Source organism: Branchiostoma belcheri, unplaced genomic scaffold (assembly GCF_001625305.1).
Source record: "Branchiostoma belcheri isolate BF01 breed outbred unplaced genomic scaffold, Haploidv18h27 scaffold7, whole genome shotgun sequence".
Taxonomy (NCBI): Eukaryota; Metazoa; Chordata; class Leptocardii; order Amphioxiformes; family Branchiostomatidae; genus Branchiostoma; species Branchiostoma belcheri.
The window spans coordinates 633,251-648,491 of NW_017804353.1; the positions used below are offsets into that span (position 1 = coordinate 633,251).

At 38.3% G+C, this 15,241-nt stretch overlaps 1 protein-coding gene across 8 annotated transcripts in view; it reads left to right on the forward strand.

Moving 5' to 3' along the window:
• LOC109484487 (probable voltage-dependent N-type calcium channel subunit alpha-1B) overlaps positions 1-15,241 on the forward strand; it is a 157,441-nt gene that overhangs the window by 68,104 nt on the left and 74,096 nt on the right. For all 8 annotated transcript variants that reach the window (XM_019787757.1, XM_019787759.1, XM_019787761.1 and 5 more), the window contains exons 8-10: positions 4,190-4,342; positions 6,013-6,215; positions 10,530-10,633. In XM_019787757.1, coding sequence (XP_019643316.1) covers positions 4,190-4,342; positions 6,013-6,215; positions 10,530-10,633 — 460 coding nt within the window. The remainder of the gene's footprint in view (positions 1-4,189; positions 4,343-6,012; positions 6,216-10,529; positions 10,634-15,241) is intronic.

Consider the following 15,241-nt stretch of genomic DNA (forward strand, 5'->3'; position numbering starts at 1 on the left):
CTGCCATATGGTGGAATTCTGCTTATGGCGGACAAAAATTCTACCAATCCAGTATTCTTGTGGAGACTCCCGGATTCTTGTTATTCACATATTTACCATGTCTAGTCAGTTTCCAATGCAGGCTTTTGGATGGTTTGAATTGTAAAGCAAATATGCCAATTAACCAAAGAGCACATTTTAATTTGAAATTCCTCTGTCACAATTGTCACAATTGCATATTATAATAGTTATGCATATAGAAAAAAAGCAATTTCACTGTGAAGTCAACAGCTAGTATGGTGGTTTAACAGTAAAGCTATTTCACCCTGCCTCAAATATAATGCGAGTATGTCAATTAAACAAAGAGCATGCACCTTTTAAATTTGAAATTCCTCGGTTGCAATTGTTACAACTACATAATAGTTATGCATATGAAAAGCAATTTCTCTGTGAAGTCAACAGTATGGTGGTTTTACAGTAAAGCTATTTCAGCCTGCCTCATCTATAATGCGAGTATGTCAATTAACCAAAGAGCACGCACCTTTTTAATTCGAAATTCCTCCGTTGCAATTGTTAGAATTGCATAATAGTTATGCACACAAGTCAACAGTATGGTGGTTTAATAGTAAAGCTATTTCACCCTGACTTTTATATAATGCGAGTATGTGAATTAAACAAAGAGCATGCACCTTTTAAATTTGAAATTCCTCCATCGCAATTGTTACAATTGCATAATAGTCATGCATAGGAAAAGCAATTTCACTGTGAAGTCAACAGCTAGTATGGTGGTTTGACAGTATAGCTATTTCACCCTGCCTCAAATATAATGCGAGTATGTCAATTAAACAAAGAGCATGCACCTTTTAAATTTGAAATTCCTCGGTTGCAATTGTTACAATTGCATGACAGTTATGCATAGAAAAAGCAATTTCTCCATGAAGTCAACAGCTAGTATATGGTTTGACAGTATAGCTATTTCACCCTACCTCATCTATATGTCAATTAACCAAAGAGCACATTTTAATTGAAATTCCTCCGTTCCAATTGTTACAATTGCGTAATAGTTATGCATAGAAAAAGCAATTTCTCCATGAAGTCAACAGCTAGTATATGGTTTGACAGTAAAGCTATTTCACCCTACCTCATCTATATGTCAATTAACCAAAGAACACATTTTAATTGAAATTCCTCCGTTCCAATTGTTACAATTGCGTAATAGTTATGCATATGAAAAGCAATTTCTCTGTGAAGTCAACAGTTTGGTGGTTTGACAGTAAAGCTATTTCAGCGAGTATAATGCGATTATGTCAATTTTAAATTGAAATTCCTCCATTGCAATTGTTACAACTACATAATAGTTATGCACACAAAAAAGCAATTTCTCTGTGAAGTCAACAGTATGGTGGTTTAACAGTAAAGCTATTTCAGCCTGCCCCATCTATAATGCGAGTATGTCAATTAACCAAAGAGCAAATTTGAAATTCCTTTGTTGCAATTGTTGCTTTGGGTGGCGGACAGGGAGTGGCGCCCCTGCCCATTGAGGAGCTGCAGATCACAACATATATACCACAACATATATATTTACATATACATTTACATTATACATTTGCGACCACCCCTATCAAAAACCCCTACCCCCACCGTGCTGGAGCCCTCAAACTAGTGAAGTTAGCGCGAAAAGGGAAGAAGAAGATTGTTACAATTGCATAATAGTTATGCACACAAAAAAGCAATTTCACTGTGAAGTCAACAGCTAGTATGGTGGTTTAACAGTAAAGCTATTTCACCCTGCCTCAAATATAATGCGAGTATGTCAATTAACCAAAGAGCATGCACCTTTTAAATTTGAAATTACTCTGACGCAATTGTTACAACTACATAATAGTTATGCACACAAAAAAGCAATTTCACTGTGAAGTCAGTAAAGCTATTTCAGCCTGCCCCATCTATAATGTGAGTATGTCAATTAACCAAAGAGCACATTTTAATTCAAAAATCCTTTATTGCAATTGTTACAATTGCATAATAGTTAATTTCACTGTGAAGTCAACAGTGTGCTGGTTTGAAAGTAATACTGTAAAGCTATTTCAGCCTGCCCCATCTATAATGCATGGGCTCATCTGGCATGAATGGTGTGATGTATTGTGCGAAGCGGTTCACCTGTTGAAACGAAGCATGTCTGATATCAATGGTTGGGAGGAATTCATCAGGCCGCGCTAAGCTCACACCTGACTGAATTTATAGATGATTGCCTACATGTAGAAGGGGGATCGTCTGGAATTTGATAGCCTGTATCTCATTACATTACACTGTACATGTAGTTATACCTTGAATTTATTTTGAAAGACAAATTCTTGAAAGAATTCTTAGATTCACATTCCTACCTGGCACATGTTAGATCAGCATCAGGCAGCACCTGCTTAGCAATCAACTGTAAAAAATCACCTCCCACTCACCATACAACCGAGACATAAACTTACAATGTATGTCTGCTATCTTCAGAATTTGAATAAGGGACTAAGCTCACACCTGACTGGATTCATAGGTGATTGCCTGCAGAAGGGAGATCGTCCAGAATTTGATAGCTTGTATCTCATGTTTATTTATTTATTCGTGACCCCAAAAAGCAAACCTTACAACTCCCTGAATTGCAAAAAGTTTGTGTACACAATTACACCAGATGAGACAGGCAAAATATAATGTTACATCCCTTATATAATGTTACATTATAATACATTATTTTCATACCAAGCAGTAATCTTGTAATGAATCCTCATAGTGACCGCCTTTTTTGTGTCAACCGTCACATCAACTAGTAAATACAGCAACACAATATGTACATACTGACAGATACAATAATTATGTAGGTCTTACTGTAGGTGAATTTTTACTGTAAAGATTGGCGCAGTTCAGCTGTGGCTGCAAGGCTGATCTATTGTCACCATGTTAACAATGAACATCACTGCTACTTCTTGAATATAAAACAAGATTGAAGAACAATTGCCGAGACACAAAATAAATTTGGACTCACCCAACTTTTCGACTGTACAACTTGTCTTGTCAAGGAATGAGTAATCCACCGCTTCTGTGACATCACGCAGATACCACACGTGACTCCGTGAGCAGTCACATCATAGGTTGCAGAAAGTCTGTGGTGCCCCCCACCCCCCACACTTTTTGAATAACCTGACTGCATTTTTTTCTCTTGTCCAGGTCTTCAGGTAGTATTGAAGTCCATCATCCGTGCCATGGCCCCCCTGGTTAAGACACCAAATTATTTGAAAATATTGTGTAAAAAAAATGTCAGCAGGACAAGGGTTAAATTAATCAACATTTCATGCATAACATAGTCAAGTTACACCAGCTATTATGTACCTGGTGTAACTGGTATAATAATAGCTGGTTTGTTATGCTGAAGGGCAGTTATACCGGCTATACAGCTACAGCTACAGAATATAACTATGTGTTGTTTTTTTCTCTTGTCCAGGTCTTCAGGTAGTATTGAAATGAAAAAAAATTCAAGGGTCTATATGACCTGGTTAAAACATCAAATTATCTTAAAATATTGCGTAAAAAATGTCAGCAGGACAAGGGTTAAATTAATCAACATTTCATGCATAATATACTATTAGTTAAGTTACACCAGCTATTATGTACCTGGTGTAACTGGTATAATAATAGCTGGTTTGTTATGCTGAAGGGCGGTTATACCGGCTATGCAGATACAGATACAGAATATAACTACTAGTATGTGTATGTTTTTCTCTTGTCCAGGTCTTCAGGTAGTATTGAATTGAAAAAAATTCAAGGGTCTACAAAATGTATATGACCTGGTTGAGACACCAAATTATTTGAAAATATGTCAGCAAGACCAGGGTTAAATCAATCTACATTTCTAGCATAATATAACTAATAGTATGTGTTTTTTTTTCTCGTCCAGGTCTTCAGGTAGTATTGAAGTCCATCATCTGATTGTAGCTAAAAATGTTACAGATATTGATAGGTTGGTCCATTAAAAACTGAGACTATTTACAGATCCTGATTGCTGAGGCTTATTGTCTGAAAGAGGAAGAAGTCTTTCAGTTCTAAATTCAACTGTACCAGTGTACCCAGACATAAAACAGTGTCATGCTTTGCCCAAGGACAACCAGAAAGGACTCTTAATCAACTGAACATTTTCTTGCATAACAAATTTTTCTCTCTCCTCCAGGTCTTCAGGTAGTATTGAAGTCGATCATCCGTGCCATGGCGCCCCTGCTGCAGATCGCCCTCCTGGTGCTGTTCGCCATCCTCATTTTTGCCATCATAGGCCTCGAGTTCTACACGGGGATCTTTCACCTGGCCTGCCATAACAATGTAACAGGTGAGTCAACAGAGTTAGGATTGAGATATGTTGGTGAAGGTTAGACATCCAGGTAATAAGCCAAAAACAGTTTTGTTTAAAGTAAAGACTTTTGATCTAACCTAGAGAAGTTTTCTCACCTAGAGCTTCCGACCAGACACTCTGGTCTTCCTCGGTAGACTGACCCAGTGAGGCTTGTCACATGGCTTCTTTGAGGTGTGATAGCCAAAAACAGCAACTAAAGCAACTGGATATGATTTTGGAAATCATTTGATTTTGGAAATCATATCCAGTTGTTTGAGTAACTGTCTTTGGCAAGGATTGAGGTTTCACACACAGTTTTTTTTCTTAGACTCAGTCATATTTCCGAAAATACAATGTACAATGTACTTTCATCAGGTTGGTAGAACATTGGGATTTTCTGTATACACAACTAGTAATGTCTCTCCTTGCTTACATGTCGGTGTCTATTAGACGCTTTCCTCAAAGCTTCTGAATGGAATTCTCACTGCTATATGTAGCCAATGTAGGTGGTGCTTTTGCGGAAAGAACACAATCCAAAACGTAACAAAACATAAGCAAGGAGATACATTATTGGTTGAGTAAAAGAAAATCCCCATAACCAGTCACACTGCCACCAAAACTGCCCTTTGACAACTTACAGACTCATCAAGCGGCTATTTTCCTGCTGTGTGATTCCTGCTTAAAGCAGAATTAAGTCCCCACGTAGATAAGCCAATTTACAGTATTAAGATACAGGCTTATAAGATAAGAAGGCTTAGTACATGTCCAACTTGCAGACATGTAGGAACATGTACGGATTACTGTAAATAATTTCATCAGGTTGGAAGATACTTAGGGTATAGAATTTTCTTCATACACAACCAGCAAGGTTCTCACCTGCTTACTCCAGTCAGAAGCTCTGAGGAAGGTGTCTGATAGACATCGAAACGTAAGCAGGTGAGAACCTTACTGGTTGTGTATGAAGAAAATTCTATACCCTATGTAAGGATTACTGTAGGATCACTGGGCATTTCAAAAAGGATTTACTCAACAGGTGTTCACTAGCAGTACTAGATCAAATTTTGAAGAAAATAATCGTAAATTAGTGGAGTAAGCTTTTGTTTGGTTGCTCTGTCCTTGGTGCTGATTTAGAAGTAGCTTTCATTTGCATTCCCCATACAGATCTGTATGCCTGTGCAAAAAATCTTCATGTGAGTCCAATGTATGAACTGAAAGAGATGAACAAAAAGGATTTTTTTAAATGTCTGGTAATATCTTTTACAAATCTGTGTGAGGATACATGCCTAGTGTCTAGACTGTACTTATGTAGAACTCATATATATTATCATGTAAGCCAGGTTCCATAATATTATATCACCTGTGTATGAAATAGTACATGTATAGTGTTAGTTTTGATGCATAGAACTTATAAGCATTACTGTAGATGTTGCTGTAGATAGGGGCTAGATATGTAGTAACTCTGAAAAGCTTGCCATACATTGTCTCTCTCTCTATATATATATATATCCAGTTTAACGTCTTTTCCCCCACAAAACTGGGGGGTTAGACGTGCTTGCATCAAGTGCAAGTCTTTTTTTGAAGCAAGATTTTTTATGTTCTTTTAGATTGTACCTGTAACAATTGTTGTGCAATAAAGTTTGACTTCAACCTTTTTTATCTCTTCCCAGGGGAGCTAGTACAAGAAGAAGTGTGCGGTGCGAATTTTTCGTCGATAACTAGTACGGTGTACATGTGTAAGGAAGGGGAGCTGTGCATCGAGTACTGGGAGGGACCCAACAACGGCATCACCAACTTTGACAACATCGGCTACGCCATGTTAACCGTCTTCCAACTGATCACCATGGAGGGCTGGACACAAGTGCTGTACTGGGTAAGCACGATTGTTTGTTTGTTTGTTTGTTTGTTTAGGATCTCCATTAGTGTGAATTTCACACTATTCTTCCTGGAGTCCGTAGTGAATCATCAGATAGTAGTAGTTGGACCATCGCACACGGGGCATGCCCCTACTTTCTTTCAAAAGGTGTGGTGGGTTCTCCAAGGGCACAAGATTGGTGGCATGGCAGGATTTGAACTCGGGACCTCTTGGTTCTGAGCCGTACACTCTGTCGCTACACTACATGGCCCCATGTTGTTGTTGTTGTCGCTTGTGTCTTCACCCACCAACTGGTGGCTGTACCAACTACAGAGTACCTAATACCAGCTCAGAAAAGAACAAGGAATTAGCCATGCCTTCAATTATTAGACTTATCAACCAAGGATGGAGGTGTTTAAAACGTCATCGTAGAGTGGAACTCGCTGCCACCAAGAACAATACAGGCATCATCACTAGATAGCTTTAAATTAAACAATGTTTAGAGTTAGACGTTTGAAGTTTAGGTGTAACAAGTCACAAAGAGCAAATGGCTAAAGGTAAAACTATAGGTTACCCTACACGTTTTCTTTTTTTTTCCATTGTATTTCTATTCTGGGTCAGGGAAGACTCTAATTCATTTTTCTTTGATAAAATGCACAACAATCATATCTTATCTATGCATGTCTTGACAAAATCAATGCTTATCTAATTGAAAATATTGTAGCCTAATGAGTATGATAATATCCAGATGTTGGTTGTCATGAGCCAGTATGTCACATACATGTATGCAGCTCTGTGTATGGTGCTTGCATGGTTGTGTGGTCTTAGGAAAGGCACAAAAAAGAATGTGTCATGTAGGTTGTTATCATTTTATTACTGAGTCTCTATTAAAGAACCCACCACACTTGGTTATCAAAAGGAGTAGGGGTCCTTTCTGGTGTTAGTGGTTCAAACTTTACAGTCCGGTCTTACACAGCTTGTACTTACATGTACAAATGTACAAAACTGGTGTGGTACGCCTAAAAGAGGTTTACCGTTGATACAAAACGAAACAAAACAAACGTGGTGGGATTTGCTTGAGGTTTGGCTGTCCTCACACTTCCACTTTAAAGTATTGGCAGAGCAATACCATTTACTGATTCAGAATGATATTTGTATTTTACAGTACAGCCAGGGTATATACATTGCCAACAATTTCACTGATGGTTTTGTAGATAAATTCCGAGAGAAATGCATGGCCTGCTTGGGGAAGTGAGATAGATAGCATTTGGCATGACACCAGGTTACCAAAGTGGTCCTCCGAGCTGCTGTTTTGTGTGTTGATGTCTGGGTGCTGTGACAGTTGGAGATGTATACAGGGCTCGAAATTACGTCGATGAAGGTTAGACATCCAGGTAATACGATATGCCAAAAAGCAGTTACTCGACAAGCAACTGGATATGATTTTGAAAACGTCAGACGTTTCACCTAGTATCCACTAGCTTTCGTCAGTGACTGACAGACCAGAGGGAAAATGCAGGTTTATAAGCACAAACTATTGATTGCTATGCAAATAAAGTGAAGACAAATTTTTGGAAATCGAAAAGGGAACAAAAGTCAGGGCTCAAAATTCATTTTGGGAATAGGTGCACTGGTGCACCCAACCTAAAAAATTAGGTGCACAAAAAAATTTGGGGTGCACCATATAAAACAAAACATAATTACAGATCTTACTGCTCCTCTTCTGAGCTTGAATCCAAAATGGGAGCTAACGTCAAAATCTTAAACAAGTACTACTAGATTTTATTATTTTTCTGACATTAGATGCCAAGAATATCCTGTAATTATACATTTGATATGTAAAAAATACCTACAAAAATATTTGGGTGCACCAGTGTACCCAGAGAAAAACATGGGTGCACAGCTCCAATTTTGGGTGCGCATGCATGCACCCAGTATTTTGAGCCCTGTGTGCTGATGTCTGGGTGCTATGACAGTTGGAGATGTATAATGTACCGGCACCGATGCATAGAGGGGAAGGATCACACAGTGCATGCATACGTTAGTGATAAAGACCTGGCATTCGGAGTCTAAGGAAAGGTGTAGGCGTTATCTTGCCAAAGGTGTGACGTGAAAAATGTTGTATGGTAAAATGTACATTTAGTCGCAAAGAAGATGTATCTTCTATAGGCTAGGTGAAGATTTTATCAACGTTTTGAACATAGCCTAAGAGTTACCCCCATGCGGAGAATTGATTATGGATGGTATTACTACATGTGTAACTGTGATGGGGTTTAGGTACAAGAATCAAGGGGGTGGTAGGAGGACACACGTGCACACCCCTCTTCCTTTCTCCTTTTTTGGGCTTTTTAGTAAAAATCTCATATGACATCTTTGAGGGTTAGGCATCCAGGTAATAAGATGTGCCAAAAAACAGTTACTCAAGCAAATGGATATGATTTTTGTAAACGGTCAGACGATTCAGGTAGCATCCACTACCTTTCGTCAGTGACACTAGAGAGTTGTCAGAAAAGCAGGTTTATATGCCCATCTTCCCTATGTTCCTACAACTTAATCTATATTCCGACAACCCTAAACACAATCCTCTGTCAGAATGTATAGGGGTGTCAGATCACAGAAGTTTTCGTAACATAGGGGTTTGGGGGACATAGTGGTGTTACAACATACATGTACAATCCCTTTATACGTTGCCATAGTACAAGTTGTATATTACACAAAATATGGTTAACAAATAAAAAAGAATAAGGCCTATAGGATTTCTGTAGGTCACCCTACATGTATGACATACACAATGTAGGGGTGTTACAATCTACATGTACAATCCCTTTATGCATTGCCATAGTACAAGTTGTATATTGCACAAAATATGGTGGACAAATAAGAATATAATAGCCTATAGGATTGCCCCATAGGTCACCCTATGTTTTTACACCTCAATCTATGTTTGGACAACACTAACCTTACTTCAGAACATGTACATAGGGGTGTCACCAAATTTCCCTGATTCTGGGGACTGCCCTCAATGGTCCACATTTACATTTACATTGATCATTATATTGATTTTCTCTGACACTCATGACAAAAACCCCTCCCTTACTGATTAATGATTATAGATAAATGACCGCATCTTTTTCTGACTGTTATGCAATTACAAGTAAAGCAGATTACTAACTATTACTAACATTACATTCAATATTTACAAGCATTAGGCCATGTTGATTTGATTATATGGATGACATCCGCGCGCGCATGAATTTTCGGCCGTTTCCAAAAAAAAAAAAGTTTTCAACCATACTGTAAATCGTACAAAACAGTTGCAAAATGAGAAAAATATACCGTAAGTTGCAAAAAGAATATTAAAAAATGATACCAATGTCGCAAAATGCCAAAATCAAACAAAAAAGACGAAAATGTAAAGAGAAATGAATTTAAAGAGTAGATTATTCACCAAACCATACTCTGTGTCACTTTTTCAACCTTCATGACCACGTAGATTTCATAGTGAAAGCAACTTTTTTTTTTTGCAAAACTTTTTTTTTATTCGCACGCGCGCATCAGTTTTGGGGTTCCCAGAGGATGTCATCCATATAATCAAATCAACATGGCCTTACTAACTATTGTGCTTTTAATCATATGACGTACATGTATTCAATATGTGTGGCAACTGAGTGCTCCTGAACGATTTTTGACCACTAAATGCAAATTGTGGTTCTTATAGATGGCTTTAAGTATCTAACTTGTCTAACACTGGTGGAACTTCTTCTAAAATTTGCATTTTGACTTAGTATATTTATTGAATTGTACATTGACTTTAGTTTCCCATTTATCACTGACAGTGTTTTACAGGGCTCTGTAAGATCAATACAGTTCAGTCCTAATAAGGGCTGCAATTTTGATTGAACAATAAACTTTGAAGTTTATAAAGTTGGAATAGAATACACCTTTTTCCTGAAATGGCCTGTTTGATTCAATTGTTTATTTCCTCTTAGAGACACATGGGTACATGTAGCTCCTAAAGTTCCATGAGCAGACTCATATTTCAAAGCAGGCCCAAAATTCTGTAATACTTTACGTAATTTTTTATTTCAAGCATTCACAGCCCATATAAAAGAAAACATACAAAATTTAAAAATAGAAATACACATAACATTATATGTAATAACAACAGTTAAAAATATGACTATGAGTAAAGGCGCACCCAGATATTGGGGACGAATTTTTTGCGAAAGATTACATCGATGATATTATTTGAGGAGTTGTACAGATGAGATATGAAATAATAGCATTGTCTGTATCAAATGATTGACTATTTTTTTCTTCTCTCCCTCGCAGTGCAATGACTCCCTGGGGAACAGCTTCAACTGGCTGTACTTCATCCCCATCATCATCCTGGGGTCCTTCTTCATGCTCAACCTGGTCCTTGGTGTCCTCAGTGGGTGAGTTTGCAGTCTTTTTTTTTAACTTTTCCGTGTCCGCCATCGCACTTTATTCTATCAAACATGTTGTAATACAGCCATTACCAGTGCAATGTACATGTTTTATCTTCTTTATATGCAATGTACAGTGGTGTACACAAAACAAAAATACAGGAATGTATGGAATACATCATCTCTTATGAGTTCTCTAGTCTTATTAAGTACAAATATGTCATCCCCCACTCCCACCTTTCAAAAGAACAAGAAATAGTCATGCCTTCAAGTACATGTACTAGAGTTATCAACCAAGCCTGATCCATCATCTTTGATGGACAAAAATGGGCCCATAAGGAAATGGAAACTTAAAGATATGTCTTAAACTAAGCTTATGTCTACCCTCAAAATGCAAGTAATAGGGTTTCAGTGGGCCAAGATTTCAACTGGCACGATGCCTAGTGCTTCAAGTGATCAACAGGATATTGCGTCAAACAAAATTATGATGACGGAACTTTAAAATGAGAAATTCAGTACCATGGACAGTACCCATGGCCTTCCCAATACATGACTCTGGCTCTCTGTCAAAAGGATCAACTTTAACTAACCATGCAAAAAGCAACAAGCCCCTTAATGTGAACAGCAACGTCATCACATAAATTGCTGCAACAAATGGTGGAAAATCACAGCATGTTATGACTAAGCATACTTCTCATATTACATCACCCTTACAGTAGTAATCAAATTTAGATGTTCTTCAATGATTTTTCTTTTGCTAAATGTCTTGCAGTGCTACCACAATACAATTACTATAAGTGATCAATAAAGTGAAAGCTGTTTTTGTCTACATGTATGTTAAGTTCCCCCTGGCCAGTCAATACTTGTTACAAATTTGCGTATATATCCACTTAATATATATTTGTGTATATGTTGGTTAGAAAGTCAAGCCAAGAGAAATATCCAATCTAATAAATTGGTGGACGTACCAACTACTAAGTACCTAATACCAGCTCAGAAAAGAACAAGAAATAATGCCTTCAAGTACCAAAGTTATCAACCAAGGATTCGATTGAGGTGTTCAAAAACTCATTCTTTTCTAGAACTATTGCAGAGTGGAATTTGCTATCACCAAGTATAGTAGGGGCATTATCACTAAATAGCTTTAAACAACATTAAGAGTTACATGTAGATGTTCAAGGGTTGGGTGTAACAAGTCGTTCGGTTTAATGTAGCCGGCTGCTGCTACGCCGAGTGCATGCGAAGCTGGTGTGTTACGCCGAAGGGCGGTTATACCGGCTATACAGATACAGAAGCTGGTGTGTAACGCCAAAGGGCGGTTATACCGGCTATACAGATACAGAAGCTGGTGTGTTACGCCGAAGGGCGATTATACCGGCTATACAGATACAGAAGCTGGTGTGTAACGCCAAAGGGCGGTTATACCGGCTATACAGATGCTAGTGTGTTATGCTAAAGGGCGGTTATACCGGCTATACAGATACAGAAGCTGGCGTGTGTTACGCCGAAGGGCGGTTATACAGGCTAATACAGATACAGATACAGAAGCTGGTGTGTTACGCCAAAGGCTATACAGATACAGAAGCTGGTGTGTTACGCTGAAGGGCTTTTATACCAGCTATACACTGTCAGATACAGATACAGAATACACCCATTGTACAGGCCCTGCATAAGTCAAACAGTCCAGACACAATGATTCAGCGAGGAAATGTCTGAATTACTTTTCCGATAGACACTGCAATGTTCTTGTAAAGCCTTGTTTCTGTTTTTGCCGTAATTGCGCCCACTGGAGGTGATTTACACACAGAGTCCTTCATCTAGATTTTGAGTGACATCTTTCCTCATGTAAAAATCAATACCAGAGGCAGTTTGGGAGAACGAAGCGCCCGCTGTGTATGGAGAGGATTAGGTTTGCTCCAATTTTGGGAATCCCTTGATGGTTCCAATATAATACCTCTTCTTGGAACTGTGTAACAAAAATCAGAGCGCACGACAAATTGGCTGGTGCGTAACAAAGACATACTTTGGAAGCCAATCAGTCTCAATCGAATTCAACTGTACAGAGAGGAATTAATGACGAAGAACTTTGGAAAACAACCTTGACTCTTGGATGGAAAACACGTCATGAAAATCTTGCATGTGATGTTGATCTTCAGGAAGTGTTTTTTTCACTGATACCGAAAATCTTGTCAAATTTGCAGTGGTTTTATGTTTTTTGATGACCTCTCCACTGTAAATTCCTCACTCTCTGGGAATATGCATTTCTAGTTATTAGTATATATATATAAATGTACTACAAAATTGTTTCAACTGCAGAGTTTGATTACTGCGAAAACCTTCTTTTGCTTTTTGCTGCCATTAAATTAAGTCCCCGTGAAAATAAATGAGTTCACAGTTAAACAACTGATAGGAAGTCAAGACAAGCAAAAGTTCAGCAAAGGGAGGGCTACAAGTACAAAATTTTTACTACCTTTTATTCAACAACTTGCAGCGTTACATATTATTACATAAATGACTTCACAGTTGAACAACTGATTGAGAAACATGTTCAGAAGTCATAGACAAGCAAAAGATCAGTGAAGGGAGAGTTGCAAGTAACATCTGTATCCATAATGTATCACCATAGTCCATAATATTGCCACCTTGAGAAAAAGTGTACTTAAAGATATTTTTACTGCAACATACCCTACAAAAATGTAGGTATGTACATTTGAGGTGTGCAGGAGTGCATACCAAAAGTGTTGCAGTAAAAATATCTTAAAGCACACTATTTCTCAAAGTGGTGATATCATGGACCCTGGTGATATTATGGACACAGATGTTATATTTTACTGCCTTTTATTCAACAACTTGCAGTGTTATACTTTTGAATGATGGGGCACAAGACCAACCAAGGTCTTCCATCTGCTATTAGCTGCCCCCTTGGGGTTAAAATCTCATTTTTGAAAACACTGCGTGGCATTTCACATGCAACATATTGATCCAGTGGGTATATAAAAGTACAGAAACTTAATGAAGGATCCTCCATTTTGTTAAATTATTTAACGTTCATGCGAAGAATCACCGACGGCATGACAATTTTTAACTTTAAGGCGTTTTCGGGGGAAAAAATGATCAATAGCTCCTTATTTACTTTTCATGTCCAATTACTTAGCTGTCATAATTTTGGCCCAGCTGGATTTGATAGCGTTAGAAAATACAACAGGTGCCAATTTTGGCAATTTTCAAGAAGACTTGCTTCTACACAAGCACGTCGGCAGAACGTACTGCGCCTGCGCAGAAGCCTGTATTTTCGTGTTTTTCGTTGGGTTTTTGGTCAACGTTGCATCAGAATTTTGCCTGTTGCAGAGGATATTCTTTCCGACATGACATTTGGAAACTACTGTCGAAATGCTAACCTTATATGAGCGAATACAACCTTATATGAGACATTCTGCTGAAATGCTATGTACTGTTACATTACGGGTTTCGCGCAGGTGCAGTACGTTCTGCTGACGTGCTTTCTACACATGATTAAAATTCCAAGTGCAGTTGTTTCCTAGGGATAAACTCGTTATATACCGGTTATGTAGCCGCAGGTGAAACAAATGGCAGAATGTTGATAGCAATTCAAATTATGCGTGCTTGTAGATATGGTTGTTTCTGGATATCATTTGTTTTTACACAGCAAACAAATGTATTTTAGACTGGGGGAGGGCTAGTTTTTAGTGTTGATTGTCACTTACGTACTTACAAGTATGGAAATATTCTTTATTCTTTTGGGTGGCTGGTTTGTCTAAGTAAAACATCTACTTCATAACTGTGAGCATGCTATTGAAAAAAACAAACATTGACACAACATTGACTTAGTCTCACGAGAACATAATTATTTGCCATGGATGCTCAGTCATAGATTTTTCTCCCCTTTTAATATTGACAGAAGACAGGAAAATAGCATTACACAATTACAAGTACATGTAGCTGGTGTGTTTAACCGAATGGCGGTACGGTTATACCAGCTATACTGATACGGAATTTCAAAGGCAACGACACTTTTTGTCCCTTTGCTCTGACACCACAACACATCAAACTGCATATCTTTGTACATCCTCTCTTCATCACCGGAAAGCCCTCCTCTGTATCCGTGATCTTGACAAAGTAGAAGACTTTGTTGAGAGCCCCTATTTGCATCCCCGGTAACTAAGACTCAGTGCCTGCTCGGTTGAACTTGACAGTGAATATTGGATGTGGCGTGACGCTGGGCTGAAGAAGAGGCCCTCCGTCCCGCCGCGAGACGTAATGAGTCCGGGGTGGGCCAATTTGGCCACCCTCCACTCATTATGAGCCGACGTGATTGGAGAGAATCTTCAGCCGCAGCGTGACGCCACACACAAACCAGGCTACGATTGATTTTTTTCTCAGATCTCTTCTTTTTTCATGTCTTCTCTTTGCTCTTCTCCCTTTCTTCTCTTTTTTCTTTTTTCGTCTTTTTTCATCTCTTCTCTGCTCATCTTTCTTCTCTTCTCATCTCTTCTCATCTTTTCTCTTCTCATTTCTTCTTGTCTTTTCTCATCTCATCTCTTCTCATCTTGTCTCTTTTCCTCTCATCTCTTCTCTTTATGTATAAAGTATTCTCTT